The sequence below is a fragment of the Microcebus murinus genome, chromosome X (genome assembly GCF_040939455.1).
Source record: "Microcebus murinus isolate Inina chromosome X, M.murinus_Inina_mat1.0, whole genome shotgun sequence".
Classification (NCBI taxonomy): Eukaryota; Metazoa; Chordata; class Mammalia; order Primates; family Cheirogaleidae; genus Microcebus; species Microcebus murinus.
Genome location: NC_134136.1, coordinates 96,902,635 through 96,930,378, shown reverse-complemented (window position 1 = coordinate 96,930,378; position 27,744 = coordinate 96,902,635). Strand labels below are relative to the sequence as shown.

General features: G+C 37.4%; 2 protein-coding genes across 2 annotated transcripts in view; both read right to left on the bottom strand.

The window, feature by feature from the left end:
* MBTPS2 (membrane bound transcription factor peptidase, site 2) overlaps positions 1 to 27,744 on the bottom strand; it is a 43,183-nt gene that overhangs the window by 3,304 nt on the left and 12,135 nt on the right. The window contains exons 4-9 of the mRNA XM_012784620.2: positions 27,136 to 27,239; positions 25,292 to 25,419; positions 12,363 to 12,481; positions 11,271 to 11,451; positions 1,629 to 1,723; positions 1,071 to 1,260 (exon numbers count right to left, since the gene is read on the bottom strand). Of these exons, the coding sequence (XP_012640074.2) occupies positions 1,071 to 1,260; positions 1,629 to 1,723; positions 11,271 to 11,451; positions 12,363 to 12,481; positions 25,292 to 25,419; positions 27,136 to 27,239 (817 nt within the window). The remainder of the gene's footprint in view (positions 1 to 1,070; positions 1,261 to 1,628; positions 1,724 to 11,270; positions 11,452 to 12,362; positions 12,482 to 25,291; positions 25,420 to 27,135; positions 27,240 to 27,744) is intronic.
* YY2 (YY2 transcription factor) lies at positions 18,122 to 20,855 on the bottom strand. Its single transcript, XM_012784621.2, has one exon. It carries the CDS (start codon positions 19,877 to 19,879, stop codon positions 18,485 to 18,487), a length of 1,395 nt encoding a protein of 464 aa, XP_012640075.2. The 5' UTR covers positions 19,880 to 20,855; the 3' UTR covers positions 18,122 to 18,484.

Sequence of the window (27,744 nt, the reverse complement as noted above, 5' to 3'; positions counted from 1 at the left end):
TGTTGAGGTTTTATTTAATAGCTGCAGTCTAGAGTCACTTAATGTCAAACTAATAAATAAGAAAAATGACTCAGATTGTATCTCAGGATAAGACTATAGAGCAATGAGAGAACTTTTTAAAGAGTAACATAAAACCAACATATCCATTAACTGACAAATGAATAAGGAAAATGTGGTCTATCTATACAATGGAATATCATTTGGCCCTAAAAGGAATAAAGTACTGATTCATGCTATTACATGGATGAACCTTAAAAACATTATGCTACGTGAAAGAAGCCAGTCACAAAATATTCCATTTATATGAAATGTCCAGAACAGGCAAATTTATAGAAACAGGAACTAGATTAGTGGTTGCCAAGGGTTGGGAGGTATTGAGGAAATACAGGGAATGAGGTTTCTCTTCAGGGTGATGAAAATGTTCTGGAACTAGATTGTAGTGATGGCTGCACAACTCTGAAGATATTAAAAAACACTAAATTGCATACTTTAAATGGGTGAATTGTATGGCAAATTGTTAAAAAAAAGTAACATATAAATCTTGTACAACAAAATGAGTTAGTTTGTATGATCTTCAGCCATACGGCAAAGCTATATACTTAGTCCAATTATGTTGCCACTGATAAAATGATCATGCTGGCCCAGTTTGAAATTATAATCATATAAAATTCATATGTCATACATAAATTACTTTATAGTCACATCCCCATGCATCCTGACATTCTCTAGGGTATGCTGATCTTGCTACTGTTTTGGGGAGCTCAGATAAACTTAATAAACTTTCAAAGACTATCTGAGAGATTATGTATTTGAATTGGGTATATATAAATAGTAGGGAAGGAAAAATGTCACTCTCCATAGGCAGGCATGGAATTCAGTTCTTCCTTTATAAATTCAGATTATCTTCCTACTGTCTAAATTTCATACTTAAGAACAAGTTAACAAGACTTTTGATAAGTGATCGAATTTATAATAAATAAAATTAATACAAGGATTTGTACTGAGTTTCTACCACTAAGAATATATGTGATATTAATGATTTTCTAATGGGCTACCACAATAATACCCACCTGTGTAGTGAAGATGCAGAGGATGTCCTACATACAACATATCAATTTGAGGTGGGTGTTTCACTTTTATTAAGCGAGTGTGAGTTTCCAAAGAAGGTATTATACAGAAACTTGAACTTTTTTTACAATCTTTATTGGTTCTACAAACTTGGGTGGCTTCAAGTGCTTTCCGGGCAGGTAGACATGTATGCTATAAATAAAATATTACTTAGTCAATATTAAAAATGATTTATTAACAAGAAAAATCTAAGTTATATTCCTTCAATATTTTTCATGTCACCTAGCATATTAGGAATGAAATTTATATAAAATAAATGCTATTTATATATACCTATTATAAAGTAGATTCAGGTATCCCACTTTGGACAAATAAGATATTACCACTATAAATTTTTAAAGATTCTCAGATGCAATGTGACATCTGAAATGCAGAGATTTTAATAAAATGATACAAAGTAAATAGAGAAAAAGGGAGAAGTTTTCAGATTCCATTTTAGCTTTATATGCTTATTTTGTAGTAATTATCAGACAAGAAAGACTGCCTCAGGGACAACTTACCAAACGCTTATTAAAATTATTTCTGTAGGAAAAGCACACATCTGTGAGGCTGTGATTGTTACAGCATTCAGTGGAACCATCTAGCCGTTTGTATGCTAAAGAGGAATACAGTGTTTATTAGAATCTGTTACATAAAAGCACATTTGTAATGAAAAATTTGCTTTTAAGACAAAAAGAATAAGTAAAATGGACATGAATTTGGAAGCAACTTATAATTCAGAGTTCAGCTTGAAGGCCACTTGCTGCAGTTACATTTTACATTCCAAAGAGAGATCTATTCAATTTGAAATCAAGAAGCAGCGCTTAACCCAGGTTAGTTGTCCTCATATAAGCTTACCCATACATAAAACTGGAGTTCCAGTGTCTCAGTAGATTTCACAGTAATAACTCTAGCTGGTCAAACACAAACATTTATTGAGCCACTATTTTTTTTTTTTGAGACAGAGTCTCACTCTGTTGCCTGGGCTAGAGTGTGTGGAGTCAGTCTAGCTCACAGCAACCTCAAACTCCTGGCTCAAGCAATCCTTCTGCCTCAGCCTCTGGAGTAGCTGGGACTACAGGCATGTGCCACCATGCTTGGCTAATTTTTTCTATATATTTTAGTTGTCCAGTTAATTTGTTTCTATTTTTAGTAGAGATGGAATCTCACTCTTGCTCAGGCTGGTTTTGAACTCCTGACCTTGAGCAATCCTCCTGCCTCGGCCTCCCAGAGTGCTAGGATTACAGGTGTGAGCCACCGTGCCAGGCCCAATGAGCCACTATTATGTGCCCTAATGCCACTGATCCAACATTATTTCTGAACTCCTGCACTGTGGTGTTAGCAAACAGAGGGGGCCAGAGGATGTCTAAGACATTCCCATTATATCCAAATACCTATTTTACCTCCAGGCTTACCTTAGGGCTTTCCCTACAGATCCAGGGAAACCTAATTTGACCCACAGATGTGTATATATCTGTCTGCACGCCAGTAATCCAGTTACTATTTTTAGAAGTCAACAGAAATGGGGCAACTGTTTATTCCCAGTATTTATTTTTTTAAAGCTCTTTGGTAGACTGCTTCACTTGTATCTGGGGCAAAATAAGGAAGCTAAATCACTGATACAGGTGGGACAAAAAATGATTTCATGTATTTATCTTGGAAGGTTTCTTGCATCCAACACATCAAACTGATAAAGCATGGATTGATGTGTGGCAAGGACCAAATAAATTTGAATCTTGAATACAAACTACTATACTCAGATGTGGTGAGGAAAACAGTCTCAAAAGCAAAGTTATCTCTGTTTTCCAGTACTGCAAAAAGCTTTTCTATTACAAGAGTATCTTCGGAAGCACTTAGTATGAAAATGTTACGTGATTTGCAATGTGATTTTATAAGGATTTCGTATTTCAGCCAAAATTTTTTGCTTGTTTTTATAATAGTTGTTTGTTTTGCTTTGTTTTAGCAGATTATATGAGGAAGACATCTTGTATTAGTTATACTGGATCTCCCCTAGCCACACACTATTGCTCTCTCTCCCTGGCCAATACATACTGAAGAACTAAACAGAGGCAAAGCAAACTAACTGATGAATCAATTTTGCCTCTGCACTAGGTGGCTGCATGAGTAGTTTTGTTTTCTTATTATAACTGAATGGGTATTTAATTTTGGATTAAAGCAAATTGTGAGCATCTAATGGCATGGACAATCTATGCCTATAATCACTTGTCACCCCTAATGGTAACGGGTAAGGCAAAAAGTTGTTTAGGATTTTTTTTTTAATCAATTCAGGCTAAAACTCTCAGCGTCCTCTTTGATCAGTTGCCAAGTCCTACCAATTTTTATATCCTCATTATTTTTCTACTTGGATGTAGACAAATTCCTTCTCACTTGACCCATTTGAACAGATCCCTAATAAGTCTGTTTGCTCCCCATCTACCTATCATATGCAAACTTGTCCTACATACTGAATGCTTCAGATTAAGCTTCCAATGTATATCTCTGAGAATATAACTTCTCTAATTCAAAATTTCCAAAGACTGCACTGTTACCAAATAAAGTTTAATTCCATAGCCTAAAACTTAAAGGCCTCCACTTTTTTTTTTACCACCTTATCTTATATAATTCTTTTGCTAAACTGAATTACTAGCAGTTCCCTGACCACCTTCTATTCTGTGATGATGATGAGGTTCATGTTCATCTTGGCCTCCTAAAATTTAACTGACTATTGAGGTCCAACTCAAGGTCTGCTGCTGTGAAACCTGCCTTCATCTTCTCAGTAAAGACTGGCTGTCATAATTTCCCAGTACTGCCTGTCATTACTTAAATTTAACCTTATACTGTAATAATCTATTTCTTTGATTAGACTGTGAGCTCCTTGAGGGAAAAGTTTTTCAGTGTCTTTTTATTTATTTTTTTTGAGAAAGAGTCTCACTCTCTTGCCTGGGATAGAATGCTGTGGCGTCAGCCTAGCTCACAGCAACCTCAAACTCCTGGGCTCAAGTGATTCTCCTGCCTTAGCCTCCCAGGTAGCTGGTACTACAGGCATGTGCCACAGTGCCCGGCTAATTTTTTCTATTTTAGTTTTTGGCTAATTTCTTTCTATTTATAGTAGAGATGGGGTCTCACTCTTGCTTAGGCTGGTCTCAAACTCCTGAGCTCAAGCAATCCTCCTGCCTCAGCCTCCCAGAATGCTAGGATTACAGGCGTGAGCCACCGTGCCCAGCCTCTCAATGTCTTATATAAGGTGTATTACTCAGTATACATTGTATACATAAATAATGTACCACACTACTTGCTTTTGCATCAGTCATTATTTAAAAAAATTTACAACTGATGCTTAACCACTAACTTTTCTTGGAGGATTATATATAATACAGAATTGGAAGTTGAGAATTTATTATCACTATTGATATAGCATGTTTGGTAATATACATGCTTAAAGGGGCCAAGCAGGTATCAAATAAATGAAGTGGATCATTTATTTGTGTGGAAAAAACAGGAATTGGAAGGGACTGTCATGAATTAGAAAATATATACTCTGTTCTAAGGGGTTAGCAGCTAGGCCACTCAACTTGGGTCCCAGAATCAATAGATCTTCCGTTTTGTTCCAAGAGAAACCAGAAATCTGGGCCCTCACGTGAAACCTCTTGAAGTTTAAATATTGGCAGTGAATTAAAAATTTAAAAAACACTGGGCAAAATAAAACACACAAACAACAACAACAAAAAACACTGGGCAAGCCAAAGCAAATACATCTGCTAAGGCTGGATTTGGCCGGTAGGCTACCATCAATTTGTGATCTCTGGGTTAGGGGTTCTTCCTAGGGTGATTATTCCAATCAAAACATAAATCCACGGCTGTGGCCTCCCTGACAAGATTAAGTACTTCCTGACATACAGAATTTTCCAATAAAGAGTTAAATATTTTGTTTCCAAGTGAGAAGTAACTTGATGTTTCTGTTTGTCTTTGATAATTTTTTAAAAAGTTATAGGCTTAAAAAATATTTTATTTTAGAATTTTTTCTACTGGGTCACATAAAGGACAAGTCGCCTAACCAATTTCTGTGACTCAATTCTTAACCTATAAGATAGGGACGCCACAGATAATTTTTTACATTCGTGTACTATCAATCATGAGAGGCCAATCCAATTCTACTTTGGAAGGAGCATTCAAGATTGCAATGGGATGTCCCGGGGTCATTCATGGGTTTAATTTAACTCTAGGAGATTAAATATCCCCTTAAATATCCCCTGTCTGGGTGACAATCAGAAAAATTTAAGACCAGAGCAGTTTCACAATTCTACTATAGGGAAAACCTATATATTCCGAATGCATCCTAAGATGGGCCCTAGGATAGTCATAGAAATAGTCTAGTTTTCAAAAGATAGTCTAGACCAGAAGTGATTTTGGAAAAAGGCTAGAGAGAAGAAACTTTTTCAATCTATAATTCACAGTCCCCACCACTTTCTATATCTCTAAAATGAACTGAACAATTTTCTTACCCTAGCTTATTAAATATATAGATGCAGCTAGAACTCCAACACAAGAAAGAGAGCCTATTTATTCTCAGTTCTATGGCAGACTTTATACCAGCATTGCCTAGTAACAAGTAGTTCAATTACAAACACACACACACATGCATACACACATAAACGTACATATATACACATATATATACACCCTCACTCTTCAATTTAGGATAGCAAAGAAACATTGGATCAAAACTTGGTGTTCACAATGAGGAAAAAGTCTTTTTTTTTTAATATTAGAGAAAATTTGGGCATAAAAACAATCTGAATATTCAATGTCGAAAATATTCTCAGAGTTTTACTTTTATTATCTTAAACTAGGTCAAGAAGGGTCTTTTCTCACTTGGTTAAACATATGTAAGACAGGACAATATTTCTGCTGCCAGGCAGGTAGGGGCATATACCTTCACTACTTTGAATAGGAATATAGACTATTCCAGGTAGATGCCTGGGCCTGGGCTCACAGCTTCACTTTAAGTAGCAGTTACCTTTAGTATTCTGTCTCATGCTCCCAGCACGTAGTTCAAATGCTGGACTTGTTGAGGACAGTCTTCCTTACTCAAGACAATGCTTTCATCAAAAAACGAATTAGCTTTATGCATATATGAAATGAAGAGTGCCCCCTCAAACCAAAGAGAGAAGGTAAAAGCTACTTGTTAGGAAAAGAGTCCCCCCAAACAGCCATACTAGTTTTTGTCTCTAACTTTTAGTTCCATTCAAATCACTAAGTGGCATATGGACACCCAGATATCCTAAAAGCAGAGGCTTGAATATGAATGGGGGAAAAGTTTTGTTTTTCTGTTCTGACTGAGCATGAGACCTGAGATCTATTCCAGGTGCAAAAGGCTCCAAGCCCTCATTCAGTGTCCTTTTTGGGGCTTTCCAGGAAGGTCATTTAATCTCCAGAGTGATTAGGACAAGCTGCTTATGCTTTCCTCATGCACAGGGCAGAGGTAGAATTGAAACAGGTTTGGCTGTGTCGGTGATGTTTGTAGTTAAGCAGGTTAATGTTTGAAAAACAAAAGGGAAAGGATTAACAGAAGAAAAATGCAGGTCCTAACAATTTTATATCATGTACAGTCATTTCAGGTAGATTAATCACATTTTTCTAATTTGCTAGAAATCTACCTGTTATAGATTTATATAATAAACATTTATTTATTATATAATAAATATTTACTTATTTATTTTATTTTTATTTTATTTTTTTGAGATAGAGTCTCACTCTCTTGCCCAGGCTAGAGTGCCATGGCGTCAGCCTAGCTCACAGCAACCTCAAACTCCTGGGCTCAAGGGATCCTCCTGCCTCAGCCTCCCAAGTAGCTGGGACTACAGGCATGCGCCACCATGCCCGGCTAATTTTTTCTATTTTTAGTTGTTTGGCTAATTTCTTTCAAATAGTAGAGACAGGGTCTCGCTCTTGCTCAGGCTGGTCTCGAACTCCTAAGCTCAAGCAATCTTCCCTCCTTGGCCTCCCAGAGTGCTAGGATTACAGGCATGAGCCACTGCACCCGGCCTTCCCTGTTAATATTTAAAGGAAACAGTTTAGTCTTCTTAATTAACATCTAACAGAATATCTTAAAAAATTTAATACTATACTGGGAGAGTCAGGGTATGAAATAAGAGGCCAGAGATGATTGGCGGAGACAGCTGAGCACTTCCAGGGTTCAATCTTTCCAAGTTGACTTTATTGTTCTTAAGTAGTGTAAATCCCTAGAATTTACTTATGTGTATTGAATTCTACTCTAAATTGGATATTAATAACTTTTGGATTACTGGCCACTTTGTATTGCCATATCTTTTACCCCTCCTCATAATGAAGGGCAACAAAGTTACATGGAAACATAAAATACCATCAAGCCATACCTTTCTTTCTTTTTTTTTTTTTTAGAGACGGGGTCTCGCTATGTTGCCCAGGCTGGAGTGCAGTGGCTATTCACAGGCGCGATCCCACTACTGATCAGCACGGGAGTTTTGACCTGCTCTGTTTCAGACCTGGGCCGGTTCACCCCTCCTTAGGCAACCTGGTGGTCCCCCGCTCCCGGGAGGTCACCATATTGATGCCGAACTTAGTGCGGACACCCGATCCGCATAGCGCACTACAGCCCAGAACTCCTGGGCTCAAGCGATCCTCCCATCTCAGCCTCCCGAGTAGCTGGGACTACAGGCGCGCGCCACCGCGTCCGGCAAGCCATACCTTTCTTAAATGTCCATGGCCCCAGTGGCTAGGCCTGCCATTAAAATTAATCTAGTATGTATTTTAAATATTTATAGACATTAATAATCCTTTAAACTGGCTAAGTAAATGCACTCAATTTTAAAATGGTTACACAGAGGCATAGGTTTATCAGATACAGTCATCAGATAAAATAAATACTTATACTGATATAGTTGCTCCTAAGGAGATAAAACAGATATTGAAGAATTATTTGGGGTTTGATTCTGAAGTAGATAGTGAAGAAGAATTATTTTGGGATTGATTTGTTATTAGTGTGGAAACAATAATATCTATTTTAGATATTTAAAGAAATATCTCCAAAATAGAGCATATGACCCATAATAATAAAATACTTAAAAAACGAATAAGGAAAGAGTTTCAGAGTATTTCAGGGAAAATTTTCATTTATATTCTGTCTCACAAGAAAAGGATAAAACCTTAAACATCTGAAAATGCAGATATTCTAAATAAAACAGTGCTACTGCAGAGAACTTTATTTGATTAATGTATTATTCTGGTTTTTGTAATTCAATACACATCATATCAAAACTGGAGGAAAATGATAAAGGATTTAAGATGTGTGAAATAATGGATTATTTCTCTTAAAGAACACATTGTGGATTACATATCAACCTGTCATTTCAAAAGTTTTGTAAGATAGGAAATGGCTCTTGAGACTATGGAAAATTTACAAATATTTCAACCTTAAAGAATCAGGTTGGCACAACGAGTAAGAGGAGCAATGTTTGGGGGATGAACACGCTTGAAGCTCTTAATCAAGGGGGAAGGGGGGCACGGGCAATATATGTAACCTTAACACTTGTACCCCCATGATACGCTAAAAAAAAAAAAAAAAAAGAATCAGGTTGGCTCACTGAACAATCTTCTCATTGCTAAAATGGAGAACAGCAGACACTGGACAACTCCAAATATGATGCAATCAGAAGTACCAAGTATTACCTATGAAATATTTTTGTCCCCCAAAAAAGCAGATTCTGAATCTAACCAAGCCTCCAGACCTAATTACCAGTTTATAGGAAATTGGGGGACATCTGAACATGTTAGTGACATCATGAGGATAAGATATAACCAGAAAAATCCAGAATATGGGAAATTCAACAAAACAAATGACTACATTTCTTTAACATACAAATGACATTTCAAAAACTGGTCAAGGGCAATTGTTACAGATTAAAAGAGATTTAGAAGACATCCCATCTAACTTAAAGAAACCAACTCTAATTTTAAAAGAGAGAAAACTGAATACCAACTGGATATCAGGAATTACTGTTAATGGAGTGATGGAGTGATAACAGTATTGTGGTCATTTCTATGTTATATGTAGTCATCAACTATTTTTCTTTTTTAGTTGGCCAATTCATTTCTTTCTATTTTTAGTAGAGACAGGGTCTCGCTCTTGCTCAGGCTGGTTTGGAACTCTTGACCTCGAGCGATCCACCTGCCTCGGCCTCCAAGAGAGCTAGGATTACAGGCGTGAGCCACCGCGCCTGGCCAGTCATCATCTATTAAAGGCAGGCTGAAGTTTATGGATGAAATGGTAGGATGCCTGGGATGTAGTTTAAAATACTTCCCCCGAAAGTGGGCTGCTTAGATGAAAAACTTGGCAAAATGTTGATAACTGTTTAAGCTGGGAGAAAGATACATGAGGGTTCATTTATACTACTCTCTTTTAAGTATGTCTGAAAAATTTTTAAGATAAAAAAAGTTCTTAAAATGGGGTTCTATCTGGAAGACCAAATTTGAAAAAATTTTTTTTTTTTTTTTTTGAGACAGAGTCTCACTCTGTTGCCTGGGCTAGAATGCCGTGGTGTCAGCCTAGCTCACAGCAACCTCAAACTCCTGGGCTCAGGCGATCCTCCTGCCTCAGCCTCCCAAGTAGCTGGGACTACAGGCATGCGCCACCATGCCCAGGTAATTTTTTCTATATACTTTTAGTTGGCCAATTAAATTCTTTCTATTTTTAGTAGAGACAGGGTCTCGCTCTTGCTCAGGCTGGTTTTGAACTCCTAGCCTTGAGCAATCCTCTTACCTCGGCCTCCCAGAGTGCTAGGATTACAGGCGTGAGCCACGACGCCCGGCCATCTATGGCATTTTTTGACTTAAAGATATAGTCTGTGAGCATAATTTGTATTTTCCAACATTTTCAATAATTTGGGTCCCCATAATTTTGTATAAAGAGTTGGGAGGCTGATTTTTCAGAGCTGAAAGAACTCATAAGTTTGAAAGGTTCTGAGAAAAAATTTGCTTCAGCCCTGTCACCTGCTACACAGAATAACATATCTGACTTCACAGGTTATTTTCAGAAGCCAGGATAACTTCCTCTGGATATCTGCCACATAAAACAACTACCCCAAATAGCTTCGGGCATGCCATCATCTACACAGCTACCACTAGAACTGTTTAAGTGTAGATATATTTTAGTCAGAAGAAGCAAAGGAATCTTTTCCAAATCTCAGGTGGGGTTTGTGTTTGCATGTTGCTTTTATTTCTTTTAATCTTTCCTTATCACATGCCTGTGTTGGGCTAACAATATATTAATATAGAATCCTTATGCTTTGATTTTATCTAGCAGTTGTTTATCTGTTCCAACATGAGCTTATGCAAAGGAGAATTGCTTCTTGTTACTTATATTAATTTTTTAAAATTATAGAGGTATAAATTAAGATACTATTATATATCTACACACACATAAAGATAATATTATATTGGCAGTATATAATTATTGGAATTTAGTTACTTGGTTATGGTTGAACTTGAATGCTGATTTAATACAAGTTCCTTTTTTTTTTTTTTTGAGACAGAGTCTCACTCTGTTGCCCAGGCTAGAGTGAATACCATGGCATCAGCCTAGCTCACAGCAACCTCAAACTCCTGGGCTCAAGCAATCCTGGTGCCTCAGCCTCCTGAGTAGCTGGGACTACAGGCATGTGCCACCATGCCAGGCTCATTTTTTCTATATATATTAGTTGGCCAATTACTTTCTTTCTATTTATAGTAGAGACGGGGTCTCGCTCTTGCTCAGGCTGGTTTCGAACTCCTGATCTCGAGCAATCCGCCCGCCTCAGCCTCCCAGAGTGCTAGGATTACAGGCGTGAGCCACCGCGCCCGGCTTCTAATAAAAGTTTTTTTGAAGCAGAAAAAATTACATACTAGAGTCCTGAGAGTCAAATATGATATGAAAGTAGTTAGAAGTTTAACAACAATATATAATAAAGGAAACATACATATTGGTATCTCACTTACCAAGAAGAATTCTATTACTTTGGACCTATTTACTTTACTGATTTGCTTTAAAAAGACTAGAACAAAATAAATCTATAGACATGGTCTAAGGATTAGTGAATGCCAGGTACTAGTGCTTGAGGCATTATATTATAATGAGGAAATATACATACCTCTAACTGGGAAGCTTAACTGCTGTAAAGTTGATGCACTTATACAGTACCCAATTTGGGGCTCATAGGCAATGGTATCTAGACATTCATTCCAATCTTGCACGTTAGTAACAGGACAATCCTGTAGATGGGTGACAAGGTCTCCCACGAAAAGGCCTCTGGGTCCAATGGCAGGTGAGTCCTTAGGAACAGAGTAAAACCAAATCAGATAATGCATGAAGATAAGCTATGATTAATCTGAGCAAATAATTCTTAAAGACCTTGAGTTAATTAAGTAGAATATTTTGAATTCAGAAAATGATCCAGCTTTGAATCTAAGACATATAGTCCTAGAAAGTTAACAAAATAGGACCCCCAATTATAGTTGCTTTTCCCAATTCTCTAAGATTTTGAATTTTTCACAATTGAGAAAGAATCCACTTACTGACTGTTAAGATTAAAATGACACAGTTTTTTCCCAAACTGCCAATTAAAATTTTCCGTGAAAATGGTCATTAGACTGCCTTCACTATCCTATATCCTCAGTGGATAAAACCATAAGACAAATCCTTATATAAACACAGCCCCAAATATGCAGACAATACCAGCAGCACAATGACTATCTAAGCCAATTGCTCACAAAGGTAATTTGCCTCTTCCCAATGTCTGTATAGATGATTTGATGTCATCATGGCAGTTATAGTCTAAGGGAGTAAAATATAGAGTTGAAAACATTATTAATTTAGACTCCCATAAAATGTCCTGTCTGGGTAGCCTAGGTTTCATCCTTCTTCTTAGGAGTAAAGACAATTGACTCAAAAGCAGAGATATAAAACTAAACAGTAAAGGTAAATTATGCATTTTATCAACAAACTACAGGTAGAAAATCTTGATACTATATTTGTAAATCAGAACAAAAACAATTTTCATGATCTTTAAAAAAGTCAACGTATTTCGCAGCATTATTTGTTAGATTTGAAAGGATTAATTTCTTCGGAAGAAACTGAGCATTCTGTACACAAGGAGATCTTGAACAAAAGTTCCTGACATTAAATGCTAAGTGTTACATCACAACATCTGGTGAAAGAATGCCCCAATTAATTCATTACTTACCTCAGCAACTTCAGTGATAAGCACTCCGACTCCAGTGTAGTAAAATGGCAAGAGAATTACTGGGAGGAGAACAAGAGCTAAAATACCCAAGAGTGCAAGGACAAAATTATGCCAGATACCTGAAAAGATAGAAAAAAAAAAAAAGCAATAAGCTCAACCAGGGGCAGGAATGATATAGGTAGCTGGACTTCATAACACCTGGGCACTCTGATAAGTTAATAAAGTAATGAGAAGAAGCTGTGAAGCAGAGAGATCTACTTATTAGCACAGCAGACAGATGTTCAGTTAGAGGTCACTTTTATTTCTGATACTGAAATCTAAAATGAGCATGTTAAAAGCACATTAGGGGCTGGTCCAATGGTAGTGGGTTATCAGAACTTATTAACATTAGTGTCACTTAAAATTGGTATTCAACCCCCCACTGCTAAATTTGACTGGCAAAAAAAAAAAAAGCACATTAGGAAGACCACATGCTATTATGATTTAATACTGATAGAACTAGTGTATTTTACTAACTACACCCTTTTTTCAGAAAATGTATACATTATTAATTTAAACATGCTTGTGATCTTTGAAAGAAACCTCAAATACATTCAAATAAAGTTAAGATGAAATTAAAAAAACATTCTTGCTGAACTGGGGTATGGACACCCAAATGGCACTTGGAAAAAGAGATTGTTTCAATTTTAAGAATTAAACAATTATGGAGAGTAATATTGGTGGAACAAATATAGTATGTATCTTACAACTTGTCACAGACTATAAAGCAACAAATCATAAGATAACTTGTATCTTTATTTAAACAAAAAATGAAAATTTATGTGGTCAAATTCACCAATCTTTTCCATTGTATATTCAACCTTTGCAGCTGTGTAAAGACAGACTTTCCCCTAGGCCAGGTACGGTGGCTCACGCCTGTAATCCTAGCACTCTGCGAGGCCAAGGTGGGAGGATTGCTGGAGCTCAGGAGTTCCAGACCAGCCTGAGCAAGAGTGAGACCCCATCTCTACCAAAAATAGAAAAAATTAGCCAGGCATGGTGGCACATGCCTGTAGTCCCAGCCACCTGGGATGCCGAGGCTGGAGGATCCCTTGAGCCCAGGAGTCTGAGGTTGCTGTGAGCTAGGCTGACACCATGGCATTCTAGACTGGGCAAGAGAGTGAGACTGTCTCAAAAAAAAAAAAAAAAAAAGACTTTCCCATAACATTTTATATGTAATTACTCTTTTTGTGGGAGAGGATGGCCTTAAATAGTTTTATTTTGACATGTAAATCTTTCACCATTTGGAATTTCTTTTTGTATATGGTGTTTTTGATAAATATAACTAATTTTATTCAAATTTTTAGCCAATTATTACTGAGCAATGCATTCTTTTCCCACTAAATTAAACACCACTTTTAATGTACACTACATTTTCATCTATTCTTTGGCCTGCTTCTAGATTTCCCATTTTTTCCCACTGGTCAGTCTATTCCAGTGACAATAGTGCAGTTGTCATTACTGGTAGTAATAATATTTCACTGAAATAATATTTCAGTATTTAGTAAAAAAATACTTTCTTTCCATTTCTTTCAATTTGTTTATTTTGGTTATTTCTCCTTTATTCTTTCTGATAAATTTGAGAATCATTTGACAACCACCAAATATTATTCAAATTAGGATTTCTAATATCACAATAATGACTGCAATAACTAGGGGTGAATCCACAAGTCTACATTTCTAACACAAGATTATGTCGTCTTTCCATTTACTCAAATCTTTACATCTCTCATCAAATATTTGTAGTTTTCTCTATATAGGCCTTATAGATTTCTTATGAAATGTTAAGTTTTTTTTCTGGAGACAGAGTCTTGCTCTATTGCCCAGGCTAGAGTGCTGTGGCATCAGCCTAGCTCACAGCAACCTCAAACTCCTGGGCTCAAGCAATCCTCCTGCCTCAGTCTCTAAAGTAGCTGGAACTATAGACATGTGCCACTATGCCTGGCTAATTTTTTCTATTTTTGGTAGAGACAGGGTCTTGCTCTTGCTCAGGCTGGTCTCAAACTCCTGCTCTCAAATGATCCTCCTGCCTTGGCCTCCTGGAGTGCTAGGATGTTAGGAGTGAGCCACCATACCCAGCCTAAAAATTCTTTATACCTTCATTCGACATTTAAACATCTTCATTTTCAATGTGCTCAGGAAGTATTTCAGCTCATCTCTCTTTCTTCCACACCAAATTTCAGACAGATGGTTACTGGCTTTTCCTTTTCAAAATCAGTATGTATTTCATTATTTAAAAATAACTATTATTAAATATATATACCACTCTTTAAAAGTAGCATTATGAAACTAGATTTAAGTATTCTGGCCGGGCAGCCTTTAAAAGCTGGAAAAGACAAGAAAAGGGAATCTTCCTAGAGCCTCCAGGGGGAGTGTAGCCCTGCTGACACCTTGATTTTAGTTCATTGAGACCTGTTTGGGGCTTCAGACCTCCAGAAATGTAAGAGAATAAATTTCTGTTGTTTCAAAAAAAAAAAAAAAAAAAAAAGGAAGTAATAAAAAGTCATCTTTCTAAATGCCACTTCTCAACCATCAGAAACAAGACTCAGTAAATCTACTGTTATCATTTTCTGTTTATCACTTGATTTTCTCTGCACACACCAGCATGTATATGCCTGTATAAACATATGTAAGCATTTATTCAAGAATATAAAACAGCAAGTTTTCTAATAACTTAAGAATACTTAAGAATAGTATTTAAAGATAGTTTTAAAGGATTTTAAGATCATTATCCATTAAACAAATTGCATCATTTCAATAACTGAAGAATGTGTGTGATGTGTAGTTATAGGCTATTACTTGGTGTGTATCTGGATATACACACACAAATACACAAGAAGACTTTTTAAGACATAGTTTTATAGTTTTTAAACTTTTTTTTTTTTTGAGACAGAGTCTCACTTTGTTGCCCAGCCTAGAGTTAGTGCCGTGGCATCAGCCTAGCTCACAGCAACCTCAATCTCCTGGGCTCAAGTAATCCTACTGCCTCAGCCTCCTGAGTAGCTGGGACTACAGGCATGCGCCACCATGCCCGGCTAATTTTTTCTATATGTATATTTTAGTTGGTCAATTAATTTCTTTCTATTTTTAGTAGAGACAGGGGGGCGGGGGGGGGTCCGCACTCAGGCTGGTTTCGAACTCCTGACCTCAAGCAATCCACTTGCCTCAGCCTCCCAGAGTGCTATGATTACAGGTGTGAGCCCCACACCTGGCCTTTTAAAACTTTTTTCCCCCTAACATCTTATATCCCATCCTACTGTAGAGATGGCTATATGAAATCAGTGGTGTGCTGGAACCTGCTCCCACCAGCTTGCCATAGCCAATTGTTTGTATCTCTTCCCAATTCCTCTTTTAGAAACTGTAGGTTGGCAGTTTGAAATTGGCTACAGAAACCAGCAAATGCTACTCTTAAAGCTCCCCACCCATACCCTCCAGAGCCAGGTGTTATTCATACCACTGGATAACCCCTCCTTCATACCTAATCTTCCCTTTTCTATTGCAGCTTTTCTCATGGGGTGATGGCCACTACTAGCACTAGGTTGTGAATGAAGTGTTAGGGACAACCTTGTCCTACAAGGTGGAATGTAGCTATGGTGGAGCTGGACTTTGAGTCCATACCATAGAAGCTGCAGGTTGGGAATGGCAGAGCTAACAAGACAGAAAGAGCCTGAGTCTCCCAAACCACAGAATTATATCAATGCTGAACTATTTACATTTGGAATCTTTTATGAGAGTTTAGGCCACTGTCATTTTCAGCTATTAGAGCAGCCAGATATTTAGCTAACACATGTTCCATGTACCATATTCAGATTGTAAAATGTTCCTTTTTTTTTTTAAATGTCGTAAGTTGTTAAATTCCAGAAATATCCAGAGCAAGTTCTGGTCTTAGACTTATTGGGTAAATGATCATTTCTATTATACACAGATAAATCATTTGAAAACACCAATGGTATCAAATTACTTATACTATATTTTGCTTATATATGTATCGTACATTTTTCCAAATCTGCACATTTGTATCTATCCCATATCTTATATCTGCTACAAAGTAATCTATTTTTATTAACACATCAATTTATTTATAAGGTTTCAATGATCACTTGGGCTGTTTTAATCTTTTCATACAATGCTGCAATAAACAGTTTTGCTTATATTGTTATGCATCTATTTATGCATCCGAAAGATGTATGGAAAATTACCTAGAAATGGAATTGTTCAGTCAAAAATATGTGCATTAAAATTGACCTCTAATGAGTTTATGTTCTTATAATTAACGTTTTCCTACCCTCTGAACTAAACTCGTTGCTATCATTTTAGTCTGTAGTCTTTAAGAAGTAAAATCCCATTGTCTTGAGAGCTGCCTATTTCTATCCATTGCCTGTTTATATCTTTGCTCATGTTTTGACTGGGTTTTTCTCCTAATTTTTTATATTATTTATAATATATACATTGATGAATTTGGTCCTTTGTAAAAAGTTTTATAACTCTCTCCTCTCCTCTGTTGTTTGGCATGGTTTGTAGTTTTGTCAAAACAGATATTTTAAATTTTGGTGTGGTTAAATGGCTCCTTTGTATTAAGCCTTTCCCACTTGAAGATTTTATAAAAGATACCTGTGTTTTCTGATTCTGCTTTCATAATTTCCTTAATTAAATTAAAACCAAAAAAACACAAAAAACCCCTAATTCTTTGATGCACTAAAATTTGCTCTGGGGAAAATAATTTATAGTATTGCTATAAATCCCTCCCCACCCCACCTGTTGCTAGTCACAGAAACAAAAGGCATGAACAAATAAATAGAGGTGGGGACACACAGCAACACTGAATCCTTGACTTCCTGGGTAGTGTCCTCTTTGTCAGGCATGCAGCTGGTACCAGACCACCCCTCTAGATTCTGGATCTGCCTATGATGGCTAAGTGGCAATGAGGGTGGTGGGGCACACACATTTATTTCCTTCATCAAAACAACTTCTTGTCCATTAATGATTTGTTTATAAGTACTGTACATTTACAGAGCAGGGCACTATTGGCATTTTGGTCAGCTAACTCTGTTTTGGGAGACTGTCTTGTGCATTGTAAGATGTTCAGCAGCATTCCTGGCCTCTACCCACAAGATGCCAGAAGCACCCTCCCCCTTTTCTTTATTTTCTAGCTACTTTATTTATATAGGCAAACTACTTTTTTTCCTTTCTTCAGAACATGGATTTTATTTTTGCTTTTTCTATTACATAGTACATAGCAAGTGTTAAAGTCAATAGATACACACTGTAGCCTAAAACTGAGCAGTACTCTTTCTAACCAAACAGGCAAAGAAATTACACTAAAAAACAGGACCTGGTCATATTTTTGGGACAATAAAATGACTAACATATGTTAAAACTAATACTCTTAAATCATCTAATATTCAATACCACATAATTGAATATAGCTAAAAGATAGTTATGCAAAATGTGTTAACATCCCAGAATACAATCAAAATTAAGACAGCAAACAAAACCTGTATAAGTTTTTTAGCAGAAAAGTACTTCATGTATGCATGTAACTTCATTCTTTTAAAGTAAATGTTTTGCGAAGTTATCACCCTCCAGAAAAACCGTATGTAGAATTATCAAGCATATTCCTAAAAGTATAAACATTAACATTTAGAAAATAATTTTTAAAAAATTATAAGCAATAATTGAACTTTGTATTTCTAAGAACATGAAAAGTATTTTTTTTTTTTTTTTTTTTTTTACAGAGGGAGAGAGGCCAAAAGTCCCAAAAGTCCCATTTTTAACACAGTTGTATAAAGAATTGTCTCTTGTTGTGAGGTTCATGAATTATTCTCCTGTTGGGACCAAACTTGACAAAAACACCATTATAGAACAAGACAAGGCATCTTAGCAATATTATCTTATATTAAGGTTTACTTTTTTTAAAAACTTTTAAATTTTACTTTTACTATTCTATCAAAACATGAACCTTAAGATGTAGGTTTTTTAAAAACTCTTTCCTAGAAACAACACACAAATGAGATGCATATATATTTATTCCCAACCACACTCCTGGGCAGATACTTCCCGAGTTTGGGAAGGGTCTTCTCTCTTCACTGGTTGTTTTTGTTCTTGACATGCGTTAAGATATGCGATTTCAGGTTAGTTGACTGAGCGAACTTCTTATTACAAGCATCGAAGGGGCACACGTAGGGCCTATCTCCGGTATGGATTCGCACATGTGTGCGCAAATTGAAATCGAGGGAAAAGCGTTTTCCACAGCCTTCAAATGTGCACTGAAAGGGCTTCTCTCCAGTATGAACCAGCTGATGTCGCTTTAATTTTGAGCTCTCCACAAAAGCTTTGCCGCATTCCGCACATACATGGACTCTGGGACCGTGGGTGTGCAGATGCTTTCTCATCGCAGAGTTATCCCGGAACATCTTGACACAGCCTTTATGAGCGCAAGCTATTGTTCTGGGACCTTCTTTGGGTCTTTTTGGCTTCATTCTAGTAAATTCTGCCAGCTGCTTGGGATCGGAGAGGTCGATGCCAGGTATTCCTTCAGGAGGAAGTTTCTTCCCGGTCATGTACTCGGAATAATCAGGAGAAGAGTTTTCAGCCTGTCCTTCAACCGTCTCCTGGTCTTTTTTATCGGTAGAGGACCACATGGTAACGGAGAACTCACCCTCTAGGGTTTTGATCTGCACCTGCTTCTGCTCCCACTTCTTGCTGCCCTGGTCAGAGCTGCTGCCTCCCGCCCTGGCCTCACTGCTGGTGTGACTCTTGCCACTGGCCTTCTTGTTGTGGCCGCTGAACTTCTTGCTGTGGCCGGAGGTCGAGGTTGAGGCCGAGGCCGATGCCGAAGTTGAGGCAGATGCTGATGTCGATGCTGAGGCTGACAGAGAGGCCAGGGTCTGCTGGAAGCAGTGGTTTTCATCGCCGAGCGGGATGACTATTTGGTCTTCGAAATCGTTGGCCTGCAGGTTGTCGGAGTCATAGTAGCCCACCACCTCCTCGCGTGTCTGCACCATTATCACTTCCTGGTCTTGGTCGCCGTGGCCCGAGTTGTTAATGACGAGCGGCTGCAGCGCGATCAGAGGCGAGTGGTGGTGGCCACCGTGAACCCAACTGCCGGTTAAATCTCCGTATTCCTCAATGGTTTCCATTGACATCGTCTCTACAGGAACGGTTTCCACATGGATCTGGTGTAGTTCCACGATCTCCGCAGGCATCGGCGCGTTTTCTGTGGTGATGTAGAGAGCTTCGTTTGAGGACATGGCTGAGAGCTCAGTGGTAGTCTTGGCTACTCGGCTGCTGGTAGGCGACTGGAAGGCCGTGGGAAAAAGAAGGCTGAGGACAGGAAGGCGCGAGCTCGAGAGAAAGGCGGGAGCTCCAGAGAGAGGCGCCCGCCTGAGGAAGAAGCGAGCACCACAGAGGACTTGGACGGTTGAAGCGGAAGAAGCCGGTGCCTCTGACGCAAGTGCTTCTGGGAGCACCAGGCGCATGCGCCTGAGCACCTGATGCTTCTTGCCGCCCAGAAAGCGCACACGCGCACACGCTCAGGCCCACGTAAACGTGCACGTGCTCGCGCTCGCCTTAGTGCTCCTGCCGCCTGTCCAGCTATCGTTTATTGAATATTAATTTAGTAACCAGGATCTTTACTGATTTTTTTCTGTATTTCATTTCAGTTGATTTTTCTTGTCTTCTGCCCTCCTCCCATATGACAGTATGCAAAGAAAAGCATGCTTCTAATATTTATACTTTTTTCTTTTTATTTAATTGCACTAAGACCAACATTTAACATCAGTAATAGTTGATAGTGGGATTGCTTCTCTTGTCCTTTAATAGGAATACTTATAACTGCCATACCATTGTGCAGTATCCAGCTATTCCTACTTCTACAAAGGATTTTAAAAAAACTAATGGATGTTGAATTTTGTTAAACATAGTCTCAATATCTTCTTTTTCTTTTGAGACAAAGTCTCACTCTGTTGCTGGGGCTAGAGTGCCCTGGCGTCATCATAGCTCACAGCAACCTCACACTCCTGGGCTCAAATGATCCTCCTGCCTCAGCCTCCTGAATAGCTGGGACTACAGGCATGCACCACCATGCCCAGCTAATTTTTTCTATATATTTTTAGTTGGCCAATTAATTTCTTTGTAGTTTTTTAGTAGAGATGGAGTCTCACTCTTGCTCAGGCTGGTTTCGAACTCCTGACCTTGAGTGATCTGCCAGCCTTGGCCTCCCAGAGTGCTAGGATTATAGACGTGAGCCACTGTGCCCGGCCTCAATATCTTCTGAGATGTGGACTCTTTCTCTGAATGGCAAATATTTCCAAATAGATTTCCTAATGTTGAACCATCTTTGCATTCTTGAGATAAGCCATGTGTCTCTAGTTTGTTTTTGTGCTTTACCAGATGATGTGCCAATGTTATATTGGCTTTAAAAAAGAAAAATCTCAGTTCCTTCTCTATGTGATCTGGAAAGTTTATACTAATTGGAATTTTTTTAAAAAGTTCTTTTATATATATATATATATATATATATATATATATATTTTTTTTTTTTTTTTTTTTTTTTTTTTTTTTTTTTTTTGAGACAGAGTCTCACTCTGTTGCCCTGGGCTTGAGTGCTGTGGCATCAGCCTAGCTCACAGCAACCTCAAACTCCTGAGCTCAAGCAATCCTGCTGCCTCAGCCTCTCAAGTAGCTGGGACTACAAGTTTGCACCACCATGCCCAGCTATTTTTTTCTATATATTTTTAGTTGGCCAATTGATTTCTTTCTATTTTTAGTAGAGACAGGGTCTCACTCTTGCTCAGGCTGGTTTCGAACTCCTGACCTTGAGCGATCCTCCAGCCTTGTCCTTCCAGAGTGCTAGGATTGTGAGCCACTGTGTCTGGCCTCAACATGAGGACTCTTTGTCCTAATGGCAAATATTTACAACATTCAAATAGATTTCCTAATGTTGAACCATCTTTGCATTCTTGAGATAGGCCATGTGTTTGTAGGTTGTTTTTGTGCTTTACCAGATGATGTACCAATGTTCTATTGGCTTTAAAAAAGAAAAATCTTAGTTTCCTTCTCTATGTGATCTGGAAAGTTTATACTAATTGGAATTAAAAAAAAAAGTCTTTAAGTTCAAGATCTGAAGGCATTCCATCTATGAAACTTACAGGGGCATTCTTCATCAACTCTCTTAATTTCTCCCATTGTAATTATTGGCCTATTTTGATTTTTTTTCTATCTCCTCTGGGATTAATTTCAGTTTTATTTTCTTGTATATATCCAGGTTTCTGAAATATTTTTGCAGAGATGAACAAAGAACACTTAAAATTGTTTTAATTTTCTCTGTATTAGTTGTTATTTCCCAATCTGACTGCTAATTCTGTCTATAGATGCTTTCTTCTATTGTTTAATCTTTTTTTTTCCTTCAAGGAACTCTTGGATTTAACAGTTCTATTTTTCTTTTTTTTAACTTACTATTTTCTGCCTATATCTAAACTAATTAATTCATTTCTTAACTATTTTATAGTTCTTTTCTCATTTCTTTTTTTTTTTGAGACACAGTCTTGCTTTGTTGCCCAGGCTAGAGTGAGTGCCGTGGCATCAGCCTAGCTCACAGCAACCTCAAACTCCTGGGCTCAAGCAATCCTCCTGCCTCAGCCTCCCGAGTGGCTGGGACTACAGGCATGTGCCACCATGCCCGGCTAATTTTTTCTATATAAATCAGTTAGCCAATTACTTTCTTTCTATTTATAGTAGAGACGGGGGTCTCGCTCTTGCTCAGGCTGGTTTCGAACTCCTGACCTCGAGCAATCCACCTGCCTCGGCCTCCCAGAGTGCTAGGATTACAGGCGTGAGTCACCACACCAGGCCTTCTCATTTATTAAGTTGAATGCTTAACTGATTTATTTCCATTTCTAATTGCATAATAATTGTCTTAGGCAGTGAATTTTCCTTTTGGCAAAACTTTGTACATTATGTCAGTGAACTGATTTCATTATCATCATTTTTAGATATACTGAAATTATGGTTTTGACTTAAATTGATCCAAGATGTGATTAAGATAAATTTCTAAATTTAGTTAGGTTCCTACTCTTACCTTGGGAATTTATGGAGGCTTTCTTTGTAGACTAATATATAATCAAATTTTATACATTCCTGGGACAGTTGAAATTATCTTCTATGTTCATGGTATAGAGTTGGACATAACCATTTTTACCTTACTAATTAGAGCTTCCATAGCCTGACTTTTTTATCTGCCATGTGTTAAGAGATGAGTCTTTTTATTACATTTCTGTTTCTCTTTGTAGTTTTTCCATTTTTGTTTTGTGGTTTTTTTTTTTTTTTTTTTTTTGCGACAGAGTCTCACTTTGTTGTCCAGGCTAGAGTGAGTGCCGTGGCGTCAGCCTAGCTCACAGCAACCTCAAACTCCTGGGCTTGAGTGATCCTTCTGCCTCAGCCTCCCGAGTAGCTGGGACTACAGGCATGCGCCACCATGCCCGGCTAATTTTTTATATATATATCAGTTGGCCAATTAATTTCTTTCTATTTATAGTAGAGACGGGGTCTCGCTCTTGCTCAGGCTGGTTTTGAACTCCTGACCTTGAGCAATCCGCCCGCCTCGGCCTCCCAAGAGCTAGGATTACAGGCGTGAGCCACAGCGCCCGGCCTTTGTTTTGTGTTTTGATAGTTTGTTATTTGATACAGTAAGATTCACAACTGTTGTACTTTCACTATGGCTTATATTTCTTATTATTATTTAGTTCCCCTTATGTCTAACTTAATGCTTTTGGTCTTATTTTCAAAAGTTCACATTTGTATGGTATATTCTGCTTATCATTTTATTTTCAATATTTTTTTTTTTTTTTTTTTGAGACAGAGTCTCGCTTTGTTGCCTAGGCTAGAATGAGTGCCGTGGCGTCAGCCTAGATCACAGCAACCTCAAACTCCTGGGCTCAAGCAATCCTTCTGCCTCAGCCTCCCAAGTGGCTGGGACTACAGGCATGTGCCACCATGCCCGGCTATTTTTTTCTATATATATTATTTGGCCAATTAATTTCTTTCTATTTATAGTAGAGACGGGGTCTCGCTCTTGCTCAGGCTGGTTTCGAACTCCTGACCTCGAGCAATCCACCCGCCTCGGCCTCCCAGAGAGCTAGGATTACAGGCGTGAGCCACTGCGCCCGGCCTATTTTCAATATTTTTGAGTAATCTTTTAGATGGATTTCTTTTATACATCACAAATTTGGCATGTTTTTAATCCAGACTAAAGGCACTTGTCCTTTAATAGGAGAGCTTATCTCATATATACATATATATGCACATACACACACACACACACATATATATTTTAAATAAGAGAGGGAGTCTCACTGTATTGTCCAGGCTGTAGTGTAGTGGTTATTCACTGGTGTGATCCCACTTCTGATCAGCAGGGGAGTTTTGACTTGCTCTGGTTTCTGACCTGGGCTGGTTCACCTCTCCTTAGGCAAGCTGGTGGTCCTCTACTCCCTTGGGGTCATCATACTGGTGCTAAACTTAGTGCAGATAACTGATCACCATAGCACACAATGTCCAGAACTCCAGGGCTCAACTGCTCCTCCCACCTCAGCCTCCAGAGTAGCTGGGACTACAGGCATGAGGCCCCAGCTCATTTATATTTATTGGCAAAATAAATGTGTTTTGGTCTTAAGTTTGTTACCTTAGTTGACCTTTTGATGTAAGGTCTGTTTTCTTTTGTCTGTGTTTCATGCTTTCACTCTGATAACTTGAAAGGTTTATGGGTAGTTTTAGATCTTGTAGTGTTTACATTTATAATCTTAAGTGATACACTTAAGTCTCTATTTCTTGGTTTATCAGCTTTAGGCAGACTCCTTCTCTCCACTATGAAGTTGAGGAAGTTAGTATTTAGACTTTTTGTTTTTAACTTTTCTCACATTCAATTTTTTTGTTCTATTATATTCATAGTCTATTCAAGAATTCTAACTCTATACTTGCCTAGCCTCAGTTATTCTATTTAAAGTGATGCAGAGTTGTGATGAATTTGTCTTATGTCAATTTAGCTCAGATAGAACTGTGTTTCCCAGAATTTCTTCCCTATATAGCCATATATTTCTGAGTGATTCTGTTTCTCTGACTGAACTCTGACAAAGCTAGAGTTCACCACCCATTTTCACATATCATCTCTTATCTATTCCCAAATTTTTTTTTATTTATCTCTTGGCTAATTTTTTGTATTCTACCTTGATTTCACACAAATTTCGGCTAACGTGATATTCTTCATAGTTTGTGGTTCCAAGTTGTGGCCATTTCTTAGCATCAGTAAAAATGAAGTTTTCCTCACTGTCTTTTTATTTATTTTATTTTATTTTTTTTGAGACAGAGTCTCACTCTGAGTGCCATGGCGTCGGCCTAGCTCACAGCAACCTCAAACTCCTGGGCTTCAGCAATGCTACTGCCTCAGCCTCTCGAGTAGCTGGGACTACAGGCATGTGCCATCATGCCCGGCTTATTTTTTCTATATATTTATAGTTAGCTAATTAATTTCTTTCAATTTTTAGTAGAGACGGGGTCTTGCTCTTGCTCAGGCTGGTTTCGAACTCCTGACCTTCAACAATACTCCCACCTCGGCCTCCCAGAGTGCTAGGATTACAAGTATGAGCCACCGTGCCTGGCCCTCACTGCCTTTCTAAAAAAAATTTTTAATAATTTATTTTATTTTAGTTGTTTTTAAAGAATAAATCGGAATGTAAATTTACTATACTATTTTTGAGGAAGTCTATATAAACTGAATTTATTAACCAAAAGATAAGATGTTGTTTGTAACGTGAGTACTTTCCATAAAACCACTAACCATAGAAAACCAAAACCAAAACCACAGATGAACATTAAAAAAAAATTAAGTCTGTTACCTGCACAAAATATCCTTAGCTGCTGGACTGGTGATATAAGTTGCAAATGAGTGGTGAACAGATCAACAAATGCTCCGGGATAAATAATGAAGAGAAAAATCCCGAAGCCATTAAATCGAACTTGTTCCCTAAGAAATCACATAAGAAAACGGAATTTACTAATACTATTGTATTTGTCAAATTAATAATGTATCTAATCTTAAAACTTCTCACCGTAATTCAAATTCTTGCTTAAAAAGTCTCTCTAGATAGCCCAAAAATTATATGTATACTATATAATCATAATTTTATAATAGTGTACAGATTTGGTTATCTATGAGATTAAATTTTGTAAAATAGGGCATTCTGAAATAGACTTATAACTTCAAAATTTTCAGAAACCAATATGTTGAGCAAATAATTAAAATTAGTCACAGATATAAAGACAGTTAATAATACTATGAGAAACTAAATGAAAAACATTTTTATGGTTCATTTTGAACTATTTTCAGAGGATACAGGAGAATATAAAATTCAAATAAATTATCTAAATACTTACATTTGTCTTAGCGATTATCAATAATGATAGAGATTTATTTAAGTGTATTCCTATTGAGCTAATGTTAAAGTATGTACATTTTAAAATGAATAATGCTCAAATTGTCCTTAAGAGAACTATTTTTTGTCACTTCATTTTCTAAAAGTGTACATTACATTTAATAATCTCATAATACCAAACAGCTACTCTAAAAAAAGCATCACCTAAATATATTTTGTGCTGTCACTCAATACTAAATATATAAGACAACTATATAATTCACTTTTTCTTGGCAGTTGGGATTTAAAAAAATTACCTAACTCATTTTATAAACATATTGTAAATTATTAAGCTGTTCATAATGATGCCTCTATATATAAAAACTTAAAGGCTGCACAGCTAAAAACGTGGAAGTAAGGATGAAAGAGATTTAAAAAAAGTAACTGCCCCTTTAAACAACTACTGTGCACACTTGTTTAACAATATGTGCTCTGTCAAGATGAGGGTTTATTGCCAGTCAATAGACTCTTGTTCATAAGCAAATGGAAAGTAATAAGAAGTGATTAAATCTTCTCCTCTAAAACAGTGGTTCTTAACCTTTTCTCTGGTCCACACACCCAAAGGATAAAATACAATCAACATGCTTGCTGATTATGGCAGTAATTCACTTGGGGTAGCAGGGGAGTTGCAATGCGCCCTCTCCCCAGCACAACTTTATAAGTTTAGTAGGCTTTTAAATGCTCAGGTATAATTACAATGATACATTTGGGTAGTCAAGACCAAGAAGAGGGCAGGATACTCAAAGCAGGTCCCAGGTCTCATCTTTTCTTACTTTCCATTTGGGTTTCTAGATAGGCATGATATTTGTTAAACCCAGTGCTTTCAGTGTTCTTGCTCTATCCAGCAGAGAACATGAGCAGAAGCAGGAAATTATTTCAGCTGATAAGCTAAAGAAAGTACTAAGGTGAGTGGGTTTTGAGTACAGTGGTTATCATTCTGACCCAATGATGAATAGAAAGATTAGCTTTCAGGATTGGATGAAAAACCTTGAAGCATCATGAGGATCTAACCATACAGCCAAAGGATAGAAACACTAGATTACAGATATGCACACTGTTAATTGAGCATATTCATTAATATATTAATTTTCTCTGTACAAGAGAAGCTACCTCAAAGTAATAAATGATGGCTATGCACTGGGCAATATCCAAAAGAAAAACAGTGAAAGTATCAAATGTAGTATCAGATGTTAACAGATTTTAGTAAACTCTTCTAAATGAAAAGCTTCTTTGCATTTAGTAGAAAAAAAAAAGATAAATCTTGTTACCTAATAGCTGCTATCCCATGTCCAATTTCATGTACAACACCACTAATGAGAACTGCAGCGAAGAAATAGGTCAGTTGATTGACGGGTAAATTTATACCAGGAACCTGTTCATAGACACAATATGGTAGTAATTATCAGTGGGGGTGCAGGGGAGCCCCACTTGGGCACCAAGATACATGATGCTCACTCTGTATTAAAGCTTAAACCTCCAAAATGAATGTTCCATAAATTAAAAGTAATATGACTATCAACAGTTCACTTCTCCATTTCTATCATAATAAAAAGCAAAAACACCAGTTTTTTAAACTAGGCAGTTTCTCTGGAACAAGCACATGATCAAGCTAAAGAAAATAGGAAATCCCAGGTTAAAAAGTTGAATTTTCAGCCTGAGCAAGAGCGAGACCCCGTCTCTACTAAAAAAATAGAAAGAAATTAGCTGGACAACTAACAACAACAACAGAAAAAAAATATATATACATAAAAATTAACCAGGCATGGTGGTGCATGCCTGTAGTCCCAGCTACTTGGGAGGCTGAGGCAGAAGGATCGCTTGAGCCCAGGAGTTTGAGGTTGCTGTGAGCTAGGCTGATGCCATGGCACTTTAGCCCA

Excerpts from the sequence above, each read along its gene's own strand:
- YY2 (XM_012784621.2), bottom strand. The coding sequence starts at position 19,879 with ATGCGCCTGGTGCTCCCAGAAGCACTTGCGTCAGAGGCACCGGCTTCT.